At 38.3% G+C, this 24289-nt stretch overlaps 1 protein-coding gene across 19 annotated transcripts in view; it reads left to right on the forward strand.

The window, feature by feature from the left end:
• Window positions 1–6911: 6911 nt before the first annotated feature.
• MYBPC1 (myosin binding protein C1) overlaps window positions 6912–24289 on the forward strand; it is a 90901-nt gene continuing 73523 nt past the window's right edge. For 12 of the 19 annotated variants that reach the window (XM_509309.8, XM_063787022.1, XM_009426102.5 and 9 more), the window contains exon 1: window positions 6912–7036. In XM_509309.8, the coding sequence (XP_509309.3) occupies window positions 7012–7036 (25 nt within the window). In that variant the 5' untranslated portion in view covers window positions 6912–7011. The remainder of the gene's footprint in view (window positions 7037–24289) is intronic. The other 7 variants (XM_009426104.5, XM_009426099.5, XM_009426103.5 and 4 more) reach the window with 1 other exon arrangement.

Genomic DNA, 24289 nt, shown 5'->3' on the forward strand with positions numbered 1-24289 from the left:
AATGGAATAAAGCTAGAAATGAAAAACAGAAGGAAAACTAGAAAATTCACAAATATGTGGAAATCAAACCACATGCTTTCAAACAACCAAAAGGTCGAAGAAGAAATCATCAGGAAAATCAGAAAATACTAAGAAATAAATGAAAGCAAAAATACAACATACCAAAACTAAAAAACATACTGTATGAGATGTGGTGAAGGCAGTGCTAAGGGGGAAATGTACAGCAATGAACACCTACATTAAAAAAGAGTGATCTCAAATTAATAACTGTGCATCTTAAGAAACTAAAAAAAATAGCAAAATCAATCCAAATCTCACAGAAATAAATAATAAAGTTTAGTGCAGAGATAAATTAAATAGAGAATAGAAGAACAATAGTCAATAAAACTAAAAGTTGGTTCTTTGAAAAGATCAGCAAAATTGACAAAACTTTAGCTAAAATAACAAAGAATAAGACAGAAGATGAAAATAAGTAAAATCAGAAATGAAAGTGGGGACATTACTGACCTTATAGAAATAAAAAGGATTATAAGAGAATATTATGAACAAAAATATAACGAATAGGCTACCCTAGAGGAAAGGTAAAAATTCCCAGAAATATTCAAATTACCAAAACAGACTCAAGAAGAAATAGAAATTTGAACAGCTATAACAAGTAAAGAGGTGGTATCAATAATCAAACACTTCCCAACAACAACAAAAAAACCAGAGAGCTTCACTGGTGAATTCTACTAAACACTTAAAGAAAAATTAACAGCAATCCTTCTCAAGCTTTTCCAAAAAATAGAAGAGGAGGGAATACTTCCTGATTAGTTTTATGAAGCCAGTATTATCCTGATACCAAAGCCAAACAAAGACATTACAAGAAAAAAAATTAGAGACCAATATCCCTTGTGAGTATCGATGCAAAAATCCTCAAGAAAATGCTAGAGAAGTGAATACAATAGCATATTAAAAGGATTATACCCCGTGATCAAGTAAGATTTATCCTAGAAACACAAGAGTATCTCAACATAAGAAAATCAAGCAATGTTACACCAAATTCATAGAATGAACAGGAAATTCATTCTATGTAGAAACGCATAATTGCAGAAAATGCATTTGACAAAATCTGACACCTTTTCATGATTTTTTAAAAAACCCCTCTGAAAACTAGGAATAGAAAATAACTTCCTCAACATGATAAAGGGCATTTATTAAAAAACTCACGGCTAACATCATACTCAATGATGAAAGGTGGAAATCTTTTTCCTTAAAATCTGGGAAATGAGAAGATACTTTCTTTCACAATTGCTATTCAACATTACACTGTGGGTTTTACCCAGAGCAGTTAGGCAAGAAAACAAAATAAAGGCATCCAAGCTGAAAATTATCTCTATTTGCAGACAACATAATCATGCACATAGAAAATTCCAAAGAACACACACACACTCAAGCATACACACACACACACTCACGCATACACACACACAACCCTGAGCCAAAAAGCAAATTCAGGAAAGTTTGGGGGTGCAAGGTAAACACACAAAAATCAGTTGCATTTTAATACAACAGCAAGGAACAACTCAATGAGGAAATTAAGAAAACAATTCCATTTACAAAAGCATCCAAGAGAATACAATGCCTAGGAATAAATTTAACCAAGGAGGTAAAAGACTTGGACGCTGAAAACTACAAAACATTGCTGAAAGGTATTAATAATCTTTGAAAAACTCAATAGAAAACTAATTTAAAAAAGAAAACAATGACAAGAAAATCTTAATTTCTTTTTTAAAATTTTTTTTTTCAGGGCAGTTCCCTTAACCAGCATATGTTCGGAGTGACTCCCAAAAATCTTAATTCCTTAGCAATTAAGAAATGATCTTTTATTTTGTTAATTTTTATTATTATTTTTTGAGACAGAGTCTCACTCTATCACCCAGGCTGGAATGCAGTGGTGCCATCAAGGCTTACTGCAGCCTCCACCTCCCAGGCTTAAGCAATCCTCCCACCTCAGCCTCCTAAGTAACTGGGATCACAGGTGCTTGCCACCATGCTCAGCTAATTTTTTTATTTTTTGCGGAGATGGGACTTCACTATATTGCCCAGGCTAGTCTTGAACTCCTGTTCTCAAGTGATCCACTTGTCTCTGCGTCCAAAAATGGGAATTGCAGGTGTGAGCCACTGCACCCAGCCAAAAAATGCCCTTTTAAATAACTCCTAGATCAATAAGAAAATGACAACCAAATTGCAGATTATTCAGAAATTATAAATATGATAACATTAAATCAAAATCTATGTGGTATAGCTAAAGCCCTAGGCTGAAAATAAGGTCTAATCTAAATCCTTAATATAGAAAAAAAAAAAAAACTTGACCAAAAGAAATCAGGAAGAGAAAACATAATTAAACCATAAACTAGTTCTTTCAAAGCACCAATAAAATTAGTTATACCTTGGAAAAACTTACCAACGGAAAGGGAGAAAATACAAATATTTATTAGGAATAAAAAGGAACCATAATCTTATATATGGATACTTTTAAATTAGTAGGATTGATTTTAAAAGTGAGAATCAATCCTACTAATTGGCTGGTGCGTATACATAGCTTAAATTTTAATCAATTTTTGCTAGACCACTTTCCCAAAAGGTTACCTAGCCAACAGTTTGATCAGCAATGTATAAGATTGCCGGGTTTCTCATACCCGAATGTTATCATTAAAAAAACAAAAAGTTGCCAACTTAATGGGTGAGAACTGATTACTCATTGTTTGTTTCCATTTTCCTGAAAGTTTAAGCAATATATCATATGTATTCATGGTTTCTATTTCTTCTGTAAATTGCTTTTTGAAATCTTCTACTCTACTTTTAAATTAATAATATTAACTCTATGATGGGTTTAAAATAACTTTTTCTCCTTTCCTTTTTTACTTTTTGATTTTATGGTGTCTTTGCTAGAGATAAAGAATTTTAATATTTTATTTACTCAAATCTGTTACCTTCTCTATAGCTTCTAGATTTTCTTACTTTAACACAAGTGTCCCCACTTATGAGAGTATTATTCAAACACTGTCATAATTGTTCTTCAAATATTTTTATTGTTTAATTTTTTAATTTAAAACTTTATTTCTTCTATAATTTGCTCTTCTTTATTGTGTGAATTAGAGGTTTAAAGTTGTTTATTCCCCACCCATCCACACCCGCCATGTGCCTCCAACTTACCAGAGAGTCATACCAACACCAGTTTCTGTTATTTTACCATGATGCTGATTGCAGTATTAGTTATGGTGGTCAAACACTGAAAACAACCTGAATGCCCATCAAAAGGTATGTGATTGAGAAAATATGGCATACTACAGCACATCCATACCATGAACAATTATTTAGCTCTTAAAAAAGATTGAGTTAGGTCTATGTATATTAACATGAATGAATGTCTGTGAGAGGAGGTTACATGGAAAAAGAAAGTGGAAAATAATGTAAATAGTATAATCCCATTCATTAAAAAATAGATGAAGAACTCTCTACATATGAATATATACATTTATACACGTATGTATGAGCACAAAGGAAAACTAGACCCTAATTCACACACTGGAATGAGGATGAGGTTGGGGAGAGAGTGAAATTCTTGAGATTGCTTATTTACTATTTATACTTCTCCATATTCTTTGGTTAATGCGGAGAACACTATTGCTTTTATTTTGAAAGGTGTGAGATTGATACTTGCCTATCTGACATCCATTCTCCTTGGTCTCTTTAATAACAGAATTCCAATTTTACCTGAGAATAAGACTACATTTCCCAGCTCCTTTTGTAGTCAGATATAGCCATGTAATCAAGTTCTGACCTGTGGGATGTAGTAGATGTGTGTGGGACTTCAAACAAGTCCCTTTAAAATGAAGAAAGTTTCTTCTTCTTCTTCTTCTTCTTCCTCTCCTTCTCCTTCTTCTTCTTCTTCTTCCTTTCAGCTGCCTGGAATAGGAATGTAGTGTCTAGAAGATACACAGCTATTTTGGACCATGAGGTTACCAGGAGGATGGTAGAGCAAGAAGGAGGAGTCTGGTTTCCTGGATACACTGTGAAGCCACTGTATGACTCTAAGCCATTTGCTTTTAGACTTGCTTTATATGAGGGAGAAATACTTCTATCTTGATTCAACTGTTGGTATTTTGTGGTTTTGTGTTGTATTTGAACAAACCTCATCCTCAATAATACAAAAGGAAAAATCTAATAAAGCATTTAGCAAAAGAAACAAAAGCCTGTTGACCATCCCCCTGTCTTTCCTGAGAGTACAGCTAAGGCATCTGCAACCTTCTAGATGAATGCATAAGATCTGAAATAGGAGTTATGTATTCCTAAAACAATATAGCCCTAGGAAAATTACACAAGTCTACTTGTTATCCTAATTTAAAATTTTACCTTAACCACCTGATACACTGTACGATAATTTGTCCTGGAATTTGTCCATACTTCCAATTCCTATAATAATTCTTTGCCTTTTTATAATTAATTCCTTTATTACCAAAAAGTTCCCCAGGTCATAAAATACTTTCTCTGTGGATTGCAATATTTCCTGGCATACGTTCACTTCAGTAAGATGATCAGTGTATTAAAAACCCAATGGGGTTTCTGCAGAAGCCAATGATGGCATGGCACCTCTTTTGTGGCATGTGTGAAATCTGCCCTTCGCTGTAAACATTCTTATGCAACATGACACTCTGCCCTATGTCCATTTCATATGTGGTGTTCAGTGTGCCGGGAATGCTGAAAAAAACAATTCTCTCTTAGAGATTTCCCAAGTAGAATCACAGTGTTAAACCTATCAGGAGCCTCCAAGATCATTTTTTTAAGCCCCTCATTTTACACAAAAAGAAACTGAGGCCCAGAAAGCCCCCTGACTTTCACAGAGTAACTAAGCTGGTTAATGATAGATCCAGAAATAGAACCCAAGGGACCAACTTCAGATTCTAGGTTCTTTCATTTGTTTCATCTATTAATTGATATCCCCAGAGCGGACTCAGCAAAGGAACGTTTTTTTTTAAAGTACAAAAATGTGTTCAGTAGTATAATGTGGTTAAGGAGGGGCTGTCTTTATAAAAGATGTTCATTACCATCTTGACTGGCTTCCTCCCCCTCCCCGCCACATAACTAAAGCATGATGCTATTGAGTTCTAAGTCTAGTTTCCACCCTTATATGAAAAGTCAGCTTGGCACAGAGTTTGGTAGAGCTAAGTCTGACCAGCTGCACTCTCAGCCACAAGGGAAATTAGACGAGACAGTGTGGCTGCTTCAGTACCAATCAATCAAAGTTTTTGAAAATTATCTTGAAAACACACACCAATAAAGGCACGTGTGTAGTTGTCTTTTCATATAAACTCAGGTTAGTCCTAGTGCATGTGAACAAAGAAAGTAAGGTGTCTTCTTCAGGTTGACTACTTGGTAGTTCCTATTTCTCTATCAGTTCCATGAGCGTTTTGGGAGAAAGTGACCACATCTACTACAGTCTTTCAACATCTTAAGTTAGATTTGTGTACCCTCCAATTGAATCACTTGAATCAAAACAACAGCTACTAGTCTATTTGACTTTCTTTGCCCAGGCCCCATATATATCTTTTTATTTTATTTTTATTTTTTGTAGAGACAGGGTCTTGGTTTGTTACCCAGGCTGGTCTCCAACTCCTGGCTTCAAGTGATCTTCCCACCTTGGCCTCCCAAAATGCTGGGATTATAGGCCCCAGCACTGCACCCAGCCTCCATATATATTTTTAAGTGTATATGTGTATGCACTTTAAGTGTATATTTTTAAGTGTAGGCCACTGGCAAACACTGATATACTTTCTCACCATATGGATTTGCCTGTCCTAGATATTTCATATAAGTGGAATTGTACAATGTGTGTTCTATTATTTATTATTATTATTATTAATTTGAGATGGAGTTTCGCTCTTGTTGCATAGGCTGGAGTGCAATGGTACAATCTCGGCTCACCACAACCTCCACCTCCTGGGTTCAAGTGATTCTCCTGTCTCAGCCTCCAGAGTAGCTGGGATTACAGGCATGCACCACCATGCCCAGCTAATTTTGTATTTTTAGTAGAGACGGGGTTTCTTCATGTTGTTCAGGCTGGTCTCGAACTCCTGACCTCAGGAGATCCACCCCCCTCAGCCTCCCGAAGTGCTGGGATTGCAGGCATGAGCCCGGCAGTGATCTATTATTTTATAGTCTACGTTTGTATGTCTGACTGACTTCTTTCACTTAGTGTAATGTTCTCAAGCTTCATCCATGTTGTAGCATGTGTCATTGCCTCATTCCTTTATATGTCCTATAATTTTGAAAAATGATGTTTTTGGGAAAAAATGCAAACGCAGAGTATCCCCTAATAGAAATCTTTGCTATTCTTAGAGAAGAACATGAGACAAGTTATTTAACCTAGAGATTTGGCTTGAAAAATTAATATTGACATATCAATGAGGAATAAGAAAAAATATAAATGCAATAATTAAGGACTGATGAAAATGAAAAGCTAATTGGAGCATAAAAATGATCATCTGAATACAAAGACTTTTCTGCCTAATCTTAGTGAAAATTAAGGTATAGGTTGGATTGGCATATTATGATTTTTAATTTTTTTTTTAATCATCCAGCAAACTTTTTGCACTCCTGAGTCAGCACATGCATCTGTCAGAGAGAGAAGAGCAAGACGGAGCACGAGGCTGCAGCTGAATTTAGAAAGTTAGAGGTGTTCTCATCAGCCACATGAGATGGGCAGGAGATTCCTTCCAGTAGGCGAGAGAGCAGAGTGCAGACAACAGATGTGAGAAAGGTCCCCATAGCTGTCAAGTTCCTGCATCCTTGTGCTGAAGAAAGGGAGGTGCCATCATGATTGATGTTCAGAGGCAGTATAAAAGCACTGGGTTTCTCTCCAACTGCTTGTCACACCGACCTGCACCATCTCTCGCCTGCCTGTGGGGTTTCTGTCAACCAGTTGTGGAGGGGAGGAGACTCTTTAAAGAATAACATCTTATTGTGGCCATGCCAGAACCCACTAAGAAAGAGGGTAAGACTTATCTAGAAATCTTTTTGTTGTACTCCTGAATAAAGTGTTTATTTTGGTATTTATCTTCAAACAAATAACAAATATCTTAACTAGATGAGAAAATAAAATCACTATGATTTAAGGAAATGATCTTTTAGATTAAACAGACCAGAGGAAAAATACAGCGAGAGTATATTGAATTGAAAAATTTCTGATAACGATAGTTTCTAAAGGGATATTGACTAAAATTATCAAATGATAATTCTATCATTCAATTGTAAAGAATCCTTAAAGTGTAATTTAAGGATGTTAATTGCTGATGGTAAACAGATTACGTTTTCAAGCATATTTTCTTAGATTTAATCACAAATTTTTTACCATGTATTTGCAATTTGCAGAGAGTAGGAGACTTAAAATATTTTCTCAAATGGTTAATACATTGGATCAAGATTTCAAAAAAGAATTTGTGACATTATTTCCATATTTGCTACATTTTTTTAATGGAAACATATTTAAAATATACAGACGAAGGGTTTTTTTTGTTCTTATCAGTGCCTTTGGAGGTTCATTATTAAATTCTTGCATGGAAAGAAAACCAAACACCTGATAAAAAAGGATGTCCCTGAATATCATGAATAGATTGTTCTTTCATGAGTTTTATTGTAGAGAATTTCATAATATGTAGTAGGCTTTAAGAATAGTTAAGCTGAAAGTATAAAAATATTCTTCCTTAGAAGAAATGTTTTCCCTAACAAAGTTTCTCCTTTCTATAAAAAAATTAGTGTATTAAAACTACCAATTGGTAACAGAGGTAAATTGGAATTAGTAGTTATGAAAATAAATAATAATAAGCACAAATTAATACTATGCATGCATTGAATTTAATTTTTAATTAAAATATCTTTTAAAAATATTATTTCATTTATATTCATCTTCATTAATGCTTACTGAATCTTTATTTTTCCCTTCTGCAAATAAAAGAAAAAGAAAGATTAGCAGGAAACATAAAAATAGTCATAGTTTTCAGTTTTTAATTCTTAAAAATGCTTTAGCTATTATTTTAAGGAACCTTGAAAAAGATGTTGAAATACTAACCAAATTATCAAAAGTCTTTTAAACATATTTTCTTTATATAATTAAGTAACCAGTGTTGACAGGCTGTGGTGATCAGTTTACAGGTTGGCCTTACTTAGTGGCAGAGGGCATTGATGGATGAAGTCTTTCACCCAAAATAACCACACCAAATGCATGTATTAATATGGGAACTTAATCCTGACTGTCAGGCAGGGAGTCCAACCCCTGCTAAAGTATCTTATTTGTAATGCAAATGATTTACGTGTGTATTAAGTGTCCTTTTTATCTGCTCTGTCACTTTAACCTCTCCGAAGTGTACCCAGAAGAAATACATTCTACCATGTTTCCAAACTGGAAACACAATATTGTTTTAATTATTCTGAATGTAGTGAATGATTTTGCATTTGTTTTTTTAAAGCCTAATTGAAAATGAGAAGAAAGCTGAAAAACCAATAAATAAGGTGACAGGCTGTAAGAGCCAATAAAGCTAATTAAATTATTCTGATCGCAAAGGCGATGAAGTTTACTTTTCATTTGACAACTCAGTCTGATTCACTCTTTTATGGGGAATGAAATTATAGAGCTGCAAAGAGGAAAATATATCTTTAACTTCAGCCCCCACCCCCCCAATATATATTTTTTTCTTTCTGAATAAAACAGCATGGATGCTAAAGCCTCCATCATCTTCTTTTGCTATAAAAGCACGTTGCTATTCTGTGTAGGAGTTCCTCCACCCAGGACAGTAATTTTATACCCATAAATTCTTTGGTTAGTGTAAATTTGGATGATGGGCAGTGGGGCAAGAAGAGTTACTGATATATTTAAAATCCATTGAGGAAGTACAGAGATTTTTTTGGTTCCCTTACCAGCAGAACTGATTCTTAAAGGAACTGTACCTTGAAAAGCTTTCCTTAGTGAAATAATTGCATTTTAATATTGTTTACATTAGAAGAGTAAGGAGTACGGCAATTCATGAACTATTCTGGTCCTTTCTTCTTCTCCTAACTGTGATTTCATTTTCACTGGGGTTAGTTTGATTGCATATAAGCATCCCTCTGAAAAATAAAACATGGCCTAGAGCCAGTTCTTCAGAATCATTTCAAAATACCTGCGGAAACCCTCCCAAAGAACAGGCTCCTCCAGCCCATATGGGTCCTCTGAACTCTTCCCCACAGCTCGTAAAGCCATGCCCAGGAAGGCCATGACCACTTGCTGTGAATCTTAATAGGACACATGAGCTGGTTTGGCCCTCCTAGGATCCAGGAGGATCTGGCAACTCCTCAAAAGAGGCTGAGTTTTCAGCACCTGAAGGTACAAAAAAAGTCTCACTCAACTACTTCCCAGCCTACCGTGGCCTAATTCTGGGAGTTTTCTTCTTAGATCTTGGGAGAGCTGGTTCTTCTAAGGAGAAGGAGGAAGGACAGATGTAACTTTGGATCTCGAGGAGGAAGTCTAATGGAAGTAATTAGTCAACGGTCCTTGTTTAGACTCTTGGAATATGCTGGGTGGCTCAGTGAGCCCTTTTGGAGAAAGCAAGTATTATTCTTAAGGAGTAACCACTTCCCATTGTTCTACTTTCTACCATCATCAATTGTATATTATGTATTCTTTGGAGAACTATGTTATTTGTACTGTCTATTCCAGATAAAACTTACCTTACAGCACTTTGGATTCTTACAGAACCTAAGGCCTAGTACAATTAAGTTATTCCGATCAAATTGGGAGGATGTTGTAGGCAGTTTCAGATTTGTGGGGATCTCCCAGGATGCCTTTGATACATTCATTTATATATCAATTATTAATTGAGTACAAGTAAGTGCCCGACAGTTAATTGCCCCCGGTTCCTACTGTGTAAAGAAATCACCTTTCTTTTTTTTTTTTTTTTTAAGACAGTATCTCACTCTGTGGCCCAGGCTGGAGTGCAGTGCCACAGTCTCCGCTCACTGCAGCCTTTGCCTCCCAGGTTCAAGTGATTCTTGTGCCTCAGCATCTCAAGTAGCTGGGATTACAGGTGCCCACCAACACGCCCAGCTAATTTTTGTATTTTTAGTAGAGACGGGGTTTCGCCATGTTGGCCAGGCTGGTCTCGAACCGCTGACCTCAGGTGGTCCACCTGCCTCGGCCTCCCAGAGTGCTGGGATTACAGGCATGAGCCACCGTGCCCGGCCAAGAAATCACCTTTCACTGGAAATTTCTCTTTTCCAGTCAAAAAGAAATTTTATCAACCTCAAACTAGACAATTGCAATAGCCTTTCTTCCGTGGCAGAATCTCTGTTCATTAAAGAATAGTATGAATGGCTGTTAAACCCATAAAAACGATTTCCTCAGAATTTTACCTCTGGAATATGTAATGATTAAAACCATAAAGCCTGATTCTTTAACATCCTGGGACAACTGTTAACTGGATTCTTTTAATTTTTTATTTTATTTTTTTATTTTTTTGAGAAAAGGTCTCATTCTGTCACCCAGGCTGGAATGCAGTGGCGCAATCATGGCTCACTGCAAACTCTGCCTCCCAGGCTCAAGCAATCCTCCCACCTCAGCCTCCCCGGTAGCTAGGACCACAGATGCATGCCATCATGCCCAGCTAATAGCTGATTTTGTTATTTTTAGTAGAGATGGGGGCCTCACAATGTTGCCCAGGCTGTTCTCGAACTCCTGGGCTGAAGAGATCCACTTGTCTCTGTCTTCTAAAGTGCTGAGACTACAGGCGTGAGCCATCATGCCTGGCCTATTAACTGTCAGATACTATAAAACCCAGAAAAATTCTCTTCTAAAACGCTGAGTTGAGGCCTTAACATGAATTTCACTTTTTGTTTCTGATTTATCAGACCTTATTATATTTAATGTACTTAACTTGTCCGAAAAGGCAAAAGTTCCTCTTTGGTGCTTGTGTGTCATTCGAAAAATCTCAAGAGAGTCACTGTAGTTTTCTCATGTTCCGTGTAAGATCTCTTCTTGAAAACTCAAATGTATGGCCAAACACAGGTTCCTTTATGACCATAATTTTAAGGTGCCATTCTGATAACTTCAGGAAGCAAAGGCATGGCTTTGTTACTGCAGATTATTTTGCTGTGTCAACATACAATATTCATCTTATCCATCTTGGTCTACATTTCAATAGGAATAGATGGGACCATGGTAATAGAGAACAGTTTTGTTGTTGTTGTTGTTGTTGTTTGGGTCCATAAGGGTTTTTCCATTTCTGTATCTTTTTTTTTCTTGCTTTCTAGAGATTTCATCACATTTTAAAGTTTTGCCAAGCCAAAAAGCTACCTGAATGTAGAGCAGCATTCATCACCTCTTGCCTATTTCTAACCATTTCTCAGGGCTTAGTCATCCATCAGAAAAGGACCTCCCTTGATGGGAAAACTCCTTCTCATATTTCTTCTTTGACCTTCAGTTTCTACCTGCAAGAGAGTGAATGGCCTATTTCAAACACCGAAATCAATTTGTCTTTGGAAAGTCAGCTTGTATATAAATATTATCCTTACCTCAAATTGGGGAAAGGTTAATAATTTATGCAGAAAACTAAGAGAAAGGAATAGGGGAGGAGGAAAGATAGTTTATCAAGGGCAATTGTTTCCCTTTTGACTTCGAATGGTTCATCGAGGCCAAGCTGATGATTTCAATTGAAAATAAAGAAGTTGTATGAATGAACGCCATCATGTTTTTTCCTCCTGAGAAAAACTGCCATGCTGTGCTGGAGATTCATGGCATATATTTGAGCTCTGTGTTGTAAGAAGGAATACTCTAGGGCAAATGCGTGCTAGAGGGGCTTAATACTTGGCAGAATCCTTCTTTTTCAGTAGCCTGCTTTTATGACTGCTCCGACTGCACCTGTTAGGAAGATAAATAAAGGACCGGCCAATTCTTTCCTCTGAAGCGCCCTAAATATATCGCTTTAAAAAGACTTTGGAAAAACAAGTTGTATCCTTACTTCTCACCCAGTAAATCTAAAGAAATTCCCTCTTGTTCCCAGGCCTTTCAAACAGTGAAGTCAGGAGTAAGGGAGATTGTGGACTGGTCAAAAGTGGAAGTTAGGCTCACTAGCTGGTCTAAGGAATCCAGGAGGGTGGAAAACATGAAGAACTTACAATCCTTTATGCTGTCAATGACTCACTTTATTTTGGCCATGAGACACAGCCTTGAAACTTTTTTTTTTTTTTAGGCTCTGTATACACACACAATTCATAGAGTTTCCTTATTAACAGCAATTTCAAAGTATCCCCAAATCAAACATGAATGTTGAAGTCAACTACCCAGACTGAAATTGCTTTTAAAAAATGCTTGGACACAAAAACAAATAAATAAGTGGTCTCTTTAAAAACTTGAATAAATACAAAATGACGTTTTTGCAATACTTTTGTAAACAAATACATTCTTCTTTTCAATTTTGTATGGTTGTGAGAGGAGATTGCTGTGCAATTATTGCTATTGTTTTTACAGTCCAAGGAAGCATTTTTGTTACTTTTATTTAAAATTATTGCAATTGTTTTATTTAAAAATTAATTTTAGGCTGTTTGTGGACACAGAGAAGAATTTTGATTATAATTAATAATGACTATTTTTATCTTCACTGCTCCTTAATTAGTCTATGAAAACTATATTGAGAGACACAAAATACTCTTGGCTGCCAGTATGTTCTGTGGTAATTCTAAACTTCATCTCTAGACATACTTAAGTGTGTTAGATGATAAAGAACAGGATTAAAGTTCTAGCAATCAAACATAAGTATGGAAATTTTAATTTCATGTGTGTACCTGAGAGCATGTGGCCACATCTTCTTTGTTATTATTCCATGTTAGTTCTTGATGGAAACAGATGTCTTTTCTGGAATCCATGGTTTGTTCAGAGTACTGCATCCTGGGGAAACTAAATAAATACACAGAAAGGTAGTAGCTGAATTAGTGTTCTGAGTTAGGTTAATCATGAAGTAGCTACTGTTTATTCATGAGGGGTTTCCTAAAATTTGAGAGCATACCAATTAAGGAAAGCCAAACTATGAAAAAGAAGAAAAGACTTTGTCACTTAATTTTCTACATGTATGCAAATTATCTCATAACTGGATAAGAAGAGGGCTTCTGTCCTTGCAGCTTTTTACAAAGACAGCCCCCGCAAAGTCAAAGTGATCATACTGTCTTGTCGTAATTCTGCTCTGTGTGGATAGGCTCAGTTTTAATTCACAAAGAGTACGTTTGTTTTAGACAGCCCAAAGATGGACCACAGGCCAAATTTCAAGATGTTCCCATTCATGGGACAGAGTATTTACGGGCTTTAACGTACATTTCCAGAGTAAACTTTTAGGTCCCATCAGATTGGGGCATGAATTGATTGATTTGGCAGAGGCGGAGACCAGGATCATTCAATCTCACACTTATTTCTCTTTCTAAAATGAGTTCACAAAAAGCTAACTGTAATCTGACTTTCATTATGCCTTTCAAGTCTAAATCCACTTTGATAAGACTTGCCCTTTTATACTCCCTTAGGAATCCTTTTTAGGCCAATTTGGCACATCAGGGCAGCGTCTAAAATTACATTTAATAATATGTCAGATGTTAGATCTTATGATTTTGTTCTATTCTTTTTTTTTGATGTGTATTTAGCTATTTTGGTAAATATTCTTCTTCTCTAAAATTGTCCAAATCTTTCCTAAATACTCTTTATAAATTGCTTTGCTTGCATCCGGTGATATCGTTTGCCTTCTAAAAATTTTAATGAATCTTGGAACAGAATGCTCTACTTAAAACTCAAAATGTGTCCTTTTTAATTCTACATTTTGTCATGTTTAGAGTTAGATGTCTTTAGGGTTGTTATGCACACAGTATGTGTCTTGGCTTTTTCTTTATGCATCTTAAATAATATGCATTATTAAACATGGTGACATAAAAAAATTATACTATTCGTAGAACATTCTAGACAGCTCAAATTCCAGCTGCACCATAGACTGAATTACTTACACTTTGTATGCCTCTGTTTCCTCATCTGTATGTGAATAAAACAGTATCAACTCTTTGGGTCTCAGTAAGAATAAACTAAAATACACCAGGTAAAGTGCTTATTTTATCTTATTTTATTTTTTATTTGAGATGGAGTCTTGCTCTGTCGCCCAGGTCAGAGTGCAGTGGCATGATCTCGGCTCACTGCAACCTTCACCTCCCTGGTTCAAGCAATTCTCCTACCTCAGCCTCCTGAGTAGCTGGGGTTACAGGCATGCGCCACCACACCCAGCTAATTTTTGTACTTTTTTGGTAGAGATAGGGTTTCAACATATTGGCCAGGCTGGTCTCAAACTCCTGACCTCAAGTGACCCACCTGCCTCGGCCTCCCAAAGTGCTGGGATTACAGGCATGAGCCACCATGCCCGGACAGGTAAAGTGCTTAGAACAGGGCCTAACATATGGAAAGATTTCAAGCATTTTCTTCCTAAAGCAGTAAACTCAGAAATCTTGTCTGGCATAAGGTATTAAATGCCTCATATTTCACATAAACTGATGGCATTTCCCTCAACATAAGGGATGTAACAACCACTGCTCACCTCCTCACTAGTGTAATATTTATAATACACGCCAAGAAAGCTGCTATGATAGTCATAACCATCATTGCCACCACTATATTTCCTTCTTTTACTTGTAGTGATACATCTTCGCTTTCACCCATAGAAGCTCGGATCAAATAAAAAGTCTATACTCCATGACCTCTGTTGTGTTCTTACTGAAATGAGCCATGTCCAATTCGGGGGTCTGTAGTTGTCAGCATAAGGTGATAACGGTTGGGTTGTTTCTTCACTGTTCTTGTGGGGACATGGCCTTTCCCACTTAGATGAAAGAGTTACCCTACAGAGTTGAACAATAACTATATCTGTCTCCAAGGGTTATAAGTCTTGGGTTTGTGGGACTTTACAATTTCTCTCCCTGTCCAGGCGCGGTGGCTCATGCCTATAATCCCAGCACTTTGGGAGGCCGAGGTGGGAGGATCACCTGAGGTCGGGAGTTCAAGACCAGCCTGACCAACATGGAGAAACCCCATCTCTACTAAAAATACAAAATTAGCAGGGCATGGTGGCGCATGCCTGTAATCCCAGCTACTCAGGACGCTGAGGCAGGAGAATCACTTGAACCTGGGAGAACGGAGGTTGTGGTGAGCCAAGATCGCGCCATTGCACTCCAGCCTGGGCAACAAGAGTGAAACTCCGTCTCAAAAAAAAAAAAAAAAAAAAAAGAAGATTTCTCTCTCTATCAGGGGTGCTTTTTGGTGGATAGGGTCTTCCTCAGTCTGTGCTTTCCTGAGATGACCACATAAAGAACTCTCCATGACCACATATGGATGTGGTGGGTGATTGATTGAGTGTCACTGTGTTTATTGCAGTGGAATTTTATTTTTATGACCCCACCTGGCGTCAGGACTCTTCTTCCTCTATTTTTAAAAAGTCACCCAATGTGAGGTCCAGCAATATCTTGGAGCAAGGCCTTTAAGAAATTTATCCTATAACCCTATAGCCACATAAATAAGTGATACAAGATCAGGTACAATGGCTCATGCCTGTAATCCCAGCATTTTGGGAGGCCAAGGCCAGAGAAATGCTTAAGCCCAGGGGTTTGAGACCAGCCTGAGCAACATGGTGAAACAGCATGAAAAAATACAAAAATTATCTGGATGTGGTGGTGTACACCTGTAGTCCCAGCTACTTGGGAGGCTGAAGCAGGAGATTCACTTGAGCCCAGGAGGCTGCAATGAGCCATGATCATGCCACTGCACTCCTCCTGCCTGGGTGGCAGAGCGAGACTCTGTCTCAAAATAATAATAACAATAATAACTGATTCAAGATCCCCCAAAAAGACACAGTAAAGGAGGAAACTGTTAATTCAAATTGCTTTTGCAATAATTTCCTTTTGACCTATGCTAAAATTTTAAGCTCCTTCAATCTGAGTAAATCTTCCCCTGCAAAACACACCCCATTTGATTCTTTAAAACATGGTAAGAGTAGTGAGGAAGGCAAGTCCTCAGATCTTAGCAATTTTCCCCCAGCCCCATGTTAACAATGAGAAGCTATTTGTTGCTATGTAATAAGGACCATATTTTAATCCTCTTCCTGTGTGAAACGACATCCTGAGATGAAACTTGCATAATTAGAAGGACAAAAGAATGAATTGACTAGGGGAGGAAAAAAAACCCTGTAGATTCAGGGAAATTCCAAATGTTGAATAATGAGTCATTGAAAATTTACATGATCGAGGTACAATTAGACTTCATCTATTCAGAACATTAGAGTACAGTACAGTCTTTGGCAACATTCGACCATAGTAAATAAATATGGATTAAATTGATTGAATCATTCTGAATAGTTGGATTCTCTGCACAGCTAAAGGTTAATTTTGTTATATAACCTCAGAGCCTTATTTTTTCCACCAGTTTGAATAGAAACATTCTTAAAATGTAATATATTACTCCTTGCTTTAAAATATAAAGTACAGTGGATATAATTTGTCTTAAATTATAGATGTCAGTTATTAGTAGCATGTGACACCCTGAGGGCCCAAATTATTTGCTCTTTTGAAAAATGGGCTCATATTGATTTGTATTTTGAATTTCTGTCCAATTTTTCTTAGCTTTCCTACTTTATCCCTCCTAGAAGTGTGCTGTCTTCTTTAGTACTCTTGTCAGTCAGCATATGAAACTGTTCCCCTCACTCCCCTTTGTCCTTTATTATAAACGCCATTCCAGCTAATTAATCTGGCTGAGTAGAGTTTAGCACCACCTAAGGCACAACATTTAAGAAGGCACTGACTTTCTGGGTCACCAAAATGCAGGTTCAGCCCCTTAAGTGACCTCCTTAAATTTTGCTCCTCAGGTACCCTGCTTACCTTTCCCAAGTCCCAGGTCCTGGGTTTACTGAGGAGCTAGGGCCTTCTTCCATGAGGAAAACACAGAAACTCTTAGTGCCTGGAACGTAGGAGCTTGAGATAAATGCAGAGGCCCTTCAGAGGCCCTTTTATTTGGGCGGTCAGAAGCTGTTAGGTAAGTTGCCAGATAGCTGAATTCTGCATAGGGTAGGTGTTACTAGACACTATTGCCCTTTTGTCTCTATTATGGTGCACTTAGGAAAATGAGTTGTTGCCTCAAAATCAATGCTAGGTTTTTATTTTGACTGATTCATTCGTTTTATCAAAGCTGCAGATGTATATGATGTATATGACCTGAATTTGTTTTAAAAATAACATGCACAAAATCTTTTTCCAAAGAGATTTGCAATAAATTCAAAACCAGTGGTTCAAATCTTTTGGTCTCAGATCCATTTGCACCCTTAACAATTATTGAATAAACTAAAGATAATTTGTTTATGTGCATAACTAGTGTATTATACACACTAATTTTAATTTGGAATACAGTAAATATTGTATTAGTGTGTCATATATTTACTGAATTAAAAATTAAAATTGGTTGGGCGTGGTGGCTCATGCCTATAATCTCAGCACTCAGGGAAGCAGAGGCAGGTGGATCACCTGAGGTCAGGAGTTTGAGACCAGCCTGGCCAACATGGTGAAACCTTGTCTCTACTAAAAATACAAAAAATTAGCTGGGTGTGGTGGTGGACCCGTGTAATTCCAGCTACTCAGGAGGCTGAGGCAGGAGAATCTCTTGAACCTGGGAGGCAGAGGTTGTACTGAGCCGAGATCACGCCATTGCACTCCAGCCTGGGCAACAAGAGCAAAACTGTGTCTCAAAATAAATAAATAAAAGTAAAATTGATAATGTTTAAAATACAAGAATACAGCCAGGTGTGGTGACTTATGTCTGTAATCCAAGCACTTCGGAAGGCTGAGGCGGGCAGATCACTTGAGCCCAGGAGTTCGAGACCAGCCTGAGAAACATGGCGAAACTTCGTCTCTACTAAAAATACAAAAATTAGTCAGGCATGGTACACGCCTGTAGACCCAGCTACTCAGGAGGCTGAGCTGGGAAGATCATCTGAGCCTGGGGAGATCGAGGCTGCAGTAAGCCGAGATCACGCCACTGCACTCCAGCCTGGGTGACAGAATGAGACCTTTCTTCTCAAAAAAGAAACACACACACATACACACACACACACACACACACACACAAGAATGCACAAACAATTCTGTTAGCTGTCAGAACATTGATATCATTACACATTATGTATCCTCTGGAAAACTTCACTGTCTATTTGTTAGAGAATAGGAGTGAAAAAGGCAAATAATGTCTTAGCATTACTATTAGGAAAATCATTTTGACCTGGTAAACTCCCTACCTAGGCAGCTCCTGAAGATCCCAGACTATACTTTGAGAACCACTAATATAAATCAATTTAGCATTTTTTTTTTTTGGTATAGAGACAGGGTCTCACTACATTGCCTGGCCTGGTCTTGAACTCCTGAGCTCAAGCAAGCCACCCACCCCAGTCTCCCAAAGTGATGGGATTACAGCTTGAGCCACCATGCCCAGCCTACTTCTTTAAAAAGTATGTAATTCTGTTAAATCCCAAAGTATAAAATGTCCAGACCCATAATGCCTATAATGAATAGAGTGGGGAACAAAATAAGCAAGTAACTGTGAAAATGTTGAATTAAACATTGATTTTTGTCCAAATTCTTCATCTCTGCTACATAAGCAATTTGGCCAATAAAAATACACTGTCATTTATATTTGCTGATTTTGGGGGGGGTACACTGTTTTTTGTTTGTTTGTTTTGTTTTGTTTGACTCTGTCACTCAGGCTGGAGTGCAGTGGTGCAATCTTGACTCACCGCAACCTTCGCCTACCCAGCTCAAGCAGTCTTCGCACCTCAGCCTCCAAAGTAGCTGGGACCACAGGCACACATCACCATGCCCGACTAATTTCTTGTATTTTTGGTAGAGATGTGGTTTTGCCATGTTGCACAGGCTACTGGTGAACTCCTGAGCTCAAGCGATTCGATGTGCCCCCCAAAGTGCTGAGATCATAGGCGAGAGCCACTGTGCCCGGCCATGGGGTACACTTATGATTAACAGAATCAAACATCTCTAAGCATTATGAATGTCCCCATGAAAGCAATATTTTATGCTATGGGAGCTTCCATTGTGCTCGTGTCTGGGCATATGAGGTCCAGGTTGGAGTATGCATATTGTGTCAGACCCCACCATCAAGAGGGGAGACACCTGATAGTGTTTATTACATATTTAATCTAAAAAGAAAGATAATTTGCTATACCACCAAAAATGACAGTACAAGAGTTGGCCAGGTAGACCCTTCCTTATTCATCATGATGTTTACTAAACACAAAGCCTTCACATGTTCTATTTCAAAGCTAGAATTTTACTTTGAGAATAAGAAACAATAATCAGGAATAGCATACAATTTTCTCTTATGCCTCAAATTTCTAAAGAATATTTTTATTTTCAACAAATTTTCCTCGAGAAAGTGACAGAAAGCCACAAAAACAGAACTAGAATCATAACATTTAATGATAACTGTTATTGTGTCTTCTTCTGTCTTTTTTATGCCTATATAATATATTCATATGATATAATTATGCTCTCCATGCTATAAAAAAGCTAAATTAAATGGTATATAAGGGCCCATAAGATAGTTAAGTAGATCAAATAATGTAACATTTGAGACAGCCCACGGGAAGAAGAGAACTGGGTGTTTTGTTGTGTTTTGTTTTGTTTTATGTGTATAGACACAGACACATAAAAAGAGACAGGTTAATTAATTTTAAGACGTAAGATTTCTTTTTTTCCCCTTTAAGTTACTGGCCATGAAACCCTTGATCATTGAAAATAGAAATGGACTCCACTGGAGAGGGCCAAACCATTTATGGAGTTACTGGGTCCCTAGTGTTTCTGCAGCAGCACAAAGGCCACATATGGGGCTGTCTATTTCATAGCTGCCACCAGTGCCCGTCAATTAGAATGCCTTGGCACAGGCTGTGCAGGCATGCCATTGGTGGCATACCTGTGCTTTTTACAGTAGGTGACCATAGGAAAAATCCACCATAAATAGATCTACCCCTTTGAAAGCATTTCAGTGCTGCAGAGGGAGAGAAAGTCTGTATCTTTCATTAGGAAGGATCAAAGAACAGCCGCCCTTGCCCAGGAAAGAGGGGGCTTAGCTTTAGTTATTGGTTCCCAAACTGGTTCATTTTTACGTTGTCCCTTAAAATATCCCCTTGGGCTTCTTTTTTTCAAAAAGTATCCTTGTTTTTCCTTTTTATTCAAAAAGTTTTAAAACATGCTTCTTCAGTCCTGTTAGCATGTTTTCTAAAAAAGATATTGTGTGAGAGGACAAAGAAAGGAGAACAAAAAACCAGCTGTATTTACCTAGCAAGAATGTTCCACAGAACTTTGCCCTTTGGCTTTTGAATAAGCAGAAGTACAGCAGGACCTCACCTCAATAAATATCGGTTTGCTTGTTTATGATTTAGAGAGCTTGCCAAAGGTGGGTGCCTCCCGACCATCGCAACACAGCTAACCTTGTTGACAACAGTTGGTGTGATTGACTGAGTGTTATTTGCTAAGAAACTGGTGGGACAGGTTCCTCGACACAAGTTGCTTTGCCGTTTTGGGGAGCCCCGATTTTAAAAACGGGGGATTCCTTAGAAAGGTGAGGGGTGTAATATTCCTGAGAGCCAAAACTCTAGCCCTGATTGCTCTCCTGCCCTTGTTAAGAAATGGAAGACATGTGTTGACAGTAAGAAGAAATGTAAATGATGGAGCTTGGGTGAATGCCCCTGGAGCCTTGGCCAGCGGGAGGGGAACCAATGAAAGACATAGTGTTCCTTGTGGGTAACACAGATGAAGAAAGCTGCCCACGGAATGCCAGGGGACGGTTATGGATTTCTTGGCAGCAAGGAGAAGCGGCTTTTGTGCAGGGAGGAACAGCCTGCCAGTCAACTATATTTATGGAGCACCTGCTGTGTGGAATCTGAAAAGGAGAAGGAGAAGGGCCTTGTCCTCAAGAAGCTTGTGATCAAAGGGAGAAGAAAAGTCCCCATCTACTGTAAACCCTTTAGGGTTCCCACTCACATTTGAAAAGGGAGTGGAACGGGTGATATTTAGGGGGTGTGCTGAGCCTTGTTACTCAAAGTGTGGGTTATGGACCAGCAGCATCACCTGGGAGCCTTGTAACAATGCAGAATCTTTTTATTTTTAAAATAAAAAAAAAATTTTTTTCTGGAGATGGGGTCTCGCTCTGTCACCCCAGCTGGAGTATAGTGGTGCAATCTTGACTCACTGCAGCCTCCACCTCCTGGGCTTAAGTGATCCTCCCACCTCAGCCTCCCAAGTCGCTGGGACTTGGGAAGCACCAGCTAATGTAAAATGTTTTTTTGTGAAGACAGGATTTCATTATGTTGCCCAGGTAGGTCTCAAACACCTGGGCTCAAGCGATCCTCCCACCTTGACTTCCCGAGCCACCGTGCAGCCTTGAAATGCAGAATCGTGAACCCTACTGCTGCCAAGAGTCAGAATCTGCAGTTTGATCAGATCCCTAAGTGATTAATACGCATACTGCAGTTTGAGAAGTTCTAGAGGATTTCTGCAAGTAGTGAGTCTTGAATGTTTTAAGAGTGCAGAGTGAGTTGGTTCAGTGACTCAATTGATACTAAAAGGCAATTCATTTGCCTGTGAATTTCTTAAACACAGGTATCTTATCACATTGTAACCACTTTTATAACCTCTTTGGCCTTGTTAAATTCATAATGGGAGTTCAACGAATTTAGGTTGCAAGGGTGCTCCTGCCTATGGTCCCTATTCAGTGAGGCACTGTGGAAATTGTTGTTAATGAGTGAATGTTACAGAGGCAGCCAATGAATTTTAGGAACATGTAAATTATTTTTAGAGAAGTGGGCAAAGCTGGCCATGACAGGACCTGTCAGAGACAAACATATGAATTAGAATGAGAGAGATGCATTAGCAGTTCCTTCAAGGTAAATGGGGACACCTTGGGGGCTCTGAGACTTACCTGCAACACTTCATTTTCCATTGAAGTCATGTGCTGCTTGGCCTTTACCACTCCTTGGTTTCCCAGTTTCCAGGTTTAAGACAACTGGAATTCTCTGTTTCAAATGCTCTGAAAAGGACTAAGGTCCTATTTTCTCTGATCATTTCTGTCTCACCATGATTGATTGATTGAATCGTTGATTGATCTATTTATCTGCAGTGTACAAACTATAATGCATAAAAATTGCATCGAGCTCAACTACTATTCCCACTTTACAGTAGGGGTATGAGGGACTCACCTCTTCTGTCCAGTCCCCAGATGCTTCCTCAGTCCCCACCCCAAATGCAAACACGTTTTAACACATGCAGCTCACAGACCTAGAAATAAGGCATATCCTTAGCAGGCAGCATGTGGAGGAAGACATAAGTGTCTTTTTCGTAGGTGTGTCCGAGTAAAAATGATGACCATAATGATAAAAGCCATGAAAAGTTAAAGCCTATGTGACATTTGCCATGTTCTCTACCCCTGTTAATGCATTCATTCCTGCCAATAACCCCTGAGTTAGGCTGTGCTATTATTTCTATCTCATACTTGAGGAAATCGATGTGCACCCCACTCCTACAAATAGGGAGGGCATCATCCATATGAGGCTATGTGGTCTTGAGAATAAGACCAAGCAATTCAGTGGAGAAAATGGTGTAATTGCTCTGAGAAGTCCACCAGTCGTCCTCTGCCTTGTCCAACATAGGTAGCAGGGAAAGGAAGTGCAGGCCCGGGCTGCAGAGCCCAGGCTCTGAGTCAAGCAAGCCTGGATTACAGCCTGGTTCCACCCTCCCTGGGCTGTGGGATCTCAAAGAGCCTCAGTTCCCCCTTGCAAAATGGAGATAATCATAGTACTGATTTCACAGAGTTGTAAGGATTATAAGAATTAATATGCACTAGGTCCTACAAGCAGTGGGTTCTAATAAGGGGTTGCAATGTATTTACTCCTTCACTGGCTATAAAGTAAAGAGGTTTCTGTAATTTTGAGAAGAAAAATTTCTGGATCTGCCTATTTACAGGCCGGTATACATTTTCCTATTTCTACTCCCTGCAACCATCCCACAACGGTCCTAGCAGTCCTAATATCCTATAATGTTTCTGCCATTCTCTCTGATAGAGTTGGCTATTCATGACCAATATTTTGTGGATTCAGTGGAAGTTGAATTAAGCCCTTTAAATTATCATTTTGATTTTTGGTCTGTTACATAGCCCATGGGGGCTACAGACAAAATGGGAACGGAGAATGTACATTTAGGGAACATTTACAGATTTAGTGCCCAAGATGATTCTCTTTTACGTATTTGGTTAGAATTCACCATTGGCCTTAGTTGGATTTTAAGCAACTACGGTTACCCTTAAAAAAATGGGAATTGGTCACATAGATGCTAAACAAGTATGATCAATTTAATAGATGTCCAACCACCAAAAGAAGCCCTCCTTAATTCTTTTGTATCAATTCTCTATGCATTTAATGTGTTTTCAGCAATAAAATGAGATACCAGGGAGATAAGAAAGGAAGGAAAGATCCCTGGCTTTGTTTAGATGGGGAGAAACAGAAACATAAATATACAGAGACTATTAGAAAATAATTAAGTCATAGTGAAAAGAGAATGTGTTATGATGTGGTCCAGAATGCAAAAGAATAAGGAAGAAGAACAGAATAGAATAATCAGCTCTGGCCGGGCACAGTGGCTCACGCCTGTAATCCCAGCATTTTGGGAGGCTGAGGCAGGCGGATCACAAGGTCAAGAGATCGAGACCATCCTGGCCAACATGGTGAAACCCTGTCTCTACTAAAAATACAAAAATTAGCTGGGCATGGTGGCATGCACCTATAGTCCCAGCTACTTGGGAGGCTGAGGCAGGAGAATTGCTTGAACCCAGGAGGTGGACGTTGCAGTGAGCCAAGATCACGCCACTGCACTCCAGCCTGGCGACAGAGCGAGACTCCATCTCAAAAAAAAAGAAAAAAAAAAAAGAATAATCAGCTCTGAGAGCCTTGAGAAAAATATTGGCAATAAGGATAAAGATTGCCAAATGATAGTAATGGTAACAGTTCGTTCTGTCAATTATAGAGCTCTTTCTACATAGCAGGAACTACCCTATGCATCTTACATAGAATTGGCACCCTAAGAGGTTATTTATCTTGTTATTCTTATTTCACAGATGAAGATCCCAAGGCTGTTAGAGATTAAGGAATTGCCCATGATTGCACAA

The sequence above is a fragment of the Pan troglodytes genome, chromosome 10, assembly GCF_028858775.2.
Source record: "Pan troglodytes isolate AG18354 chromosome 10, NHGRI_mPanTro3-v2.0_pri, whole genome shotgun sequence".
Classification (NCBI taxonomy): domain Eukaryota; kingdom Metazoa; phylum Chordata; class Mammalia; order Primates; family Hominidae; genus Pan; species Pan troglodytes.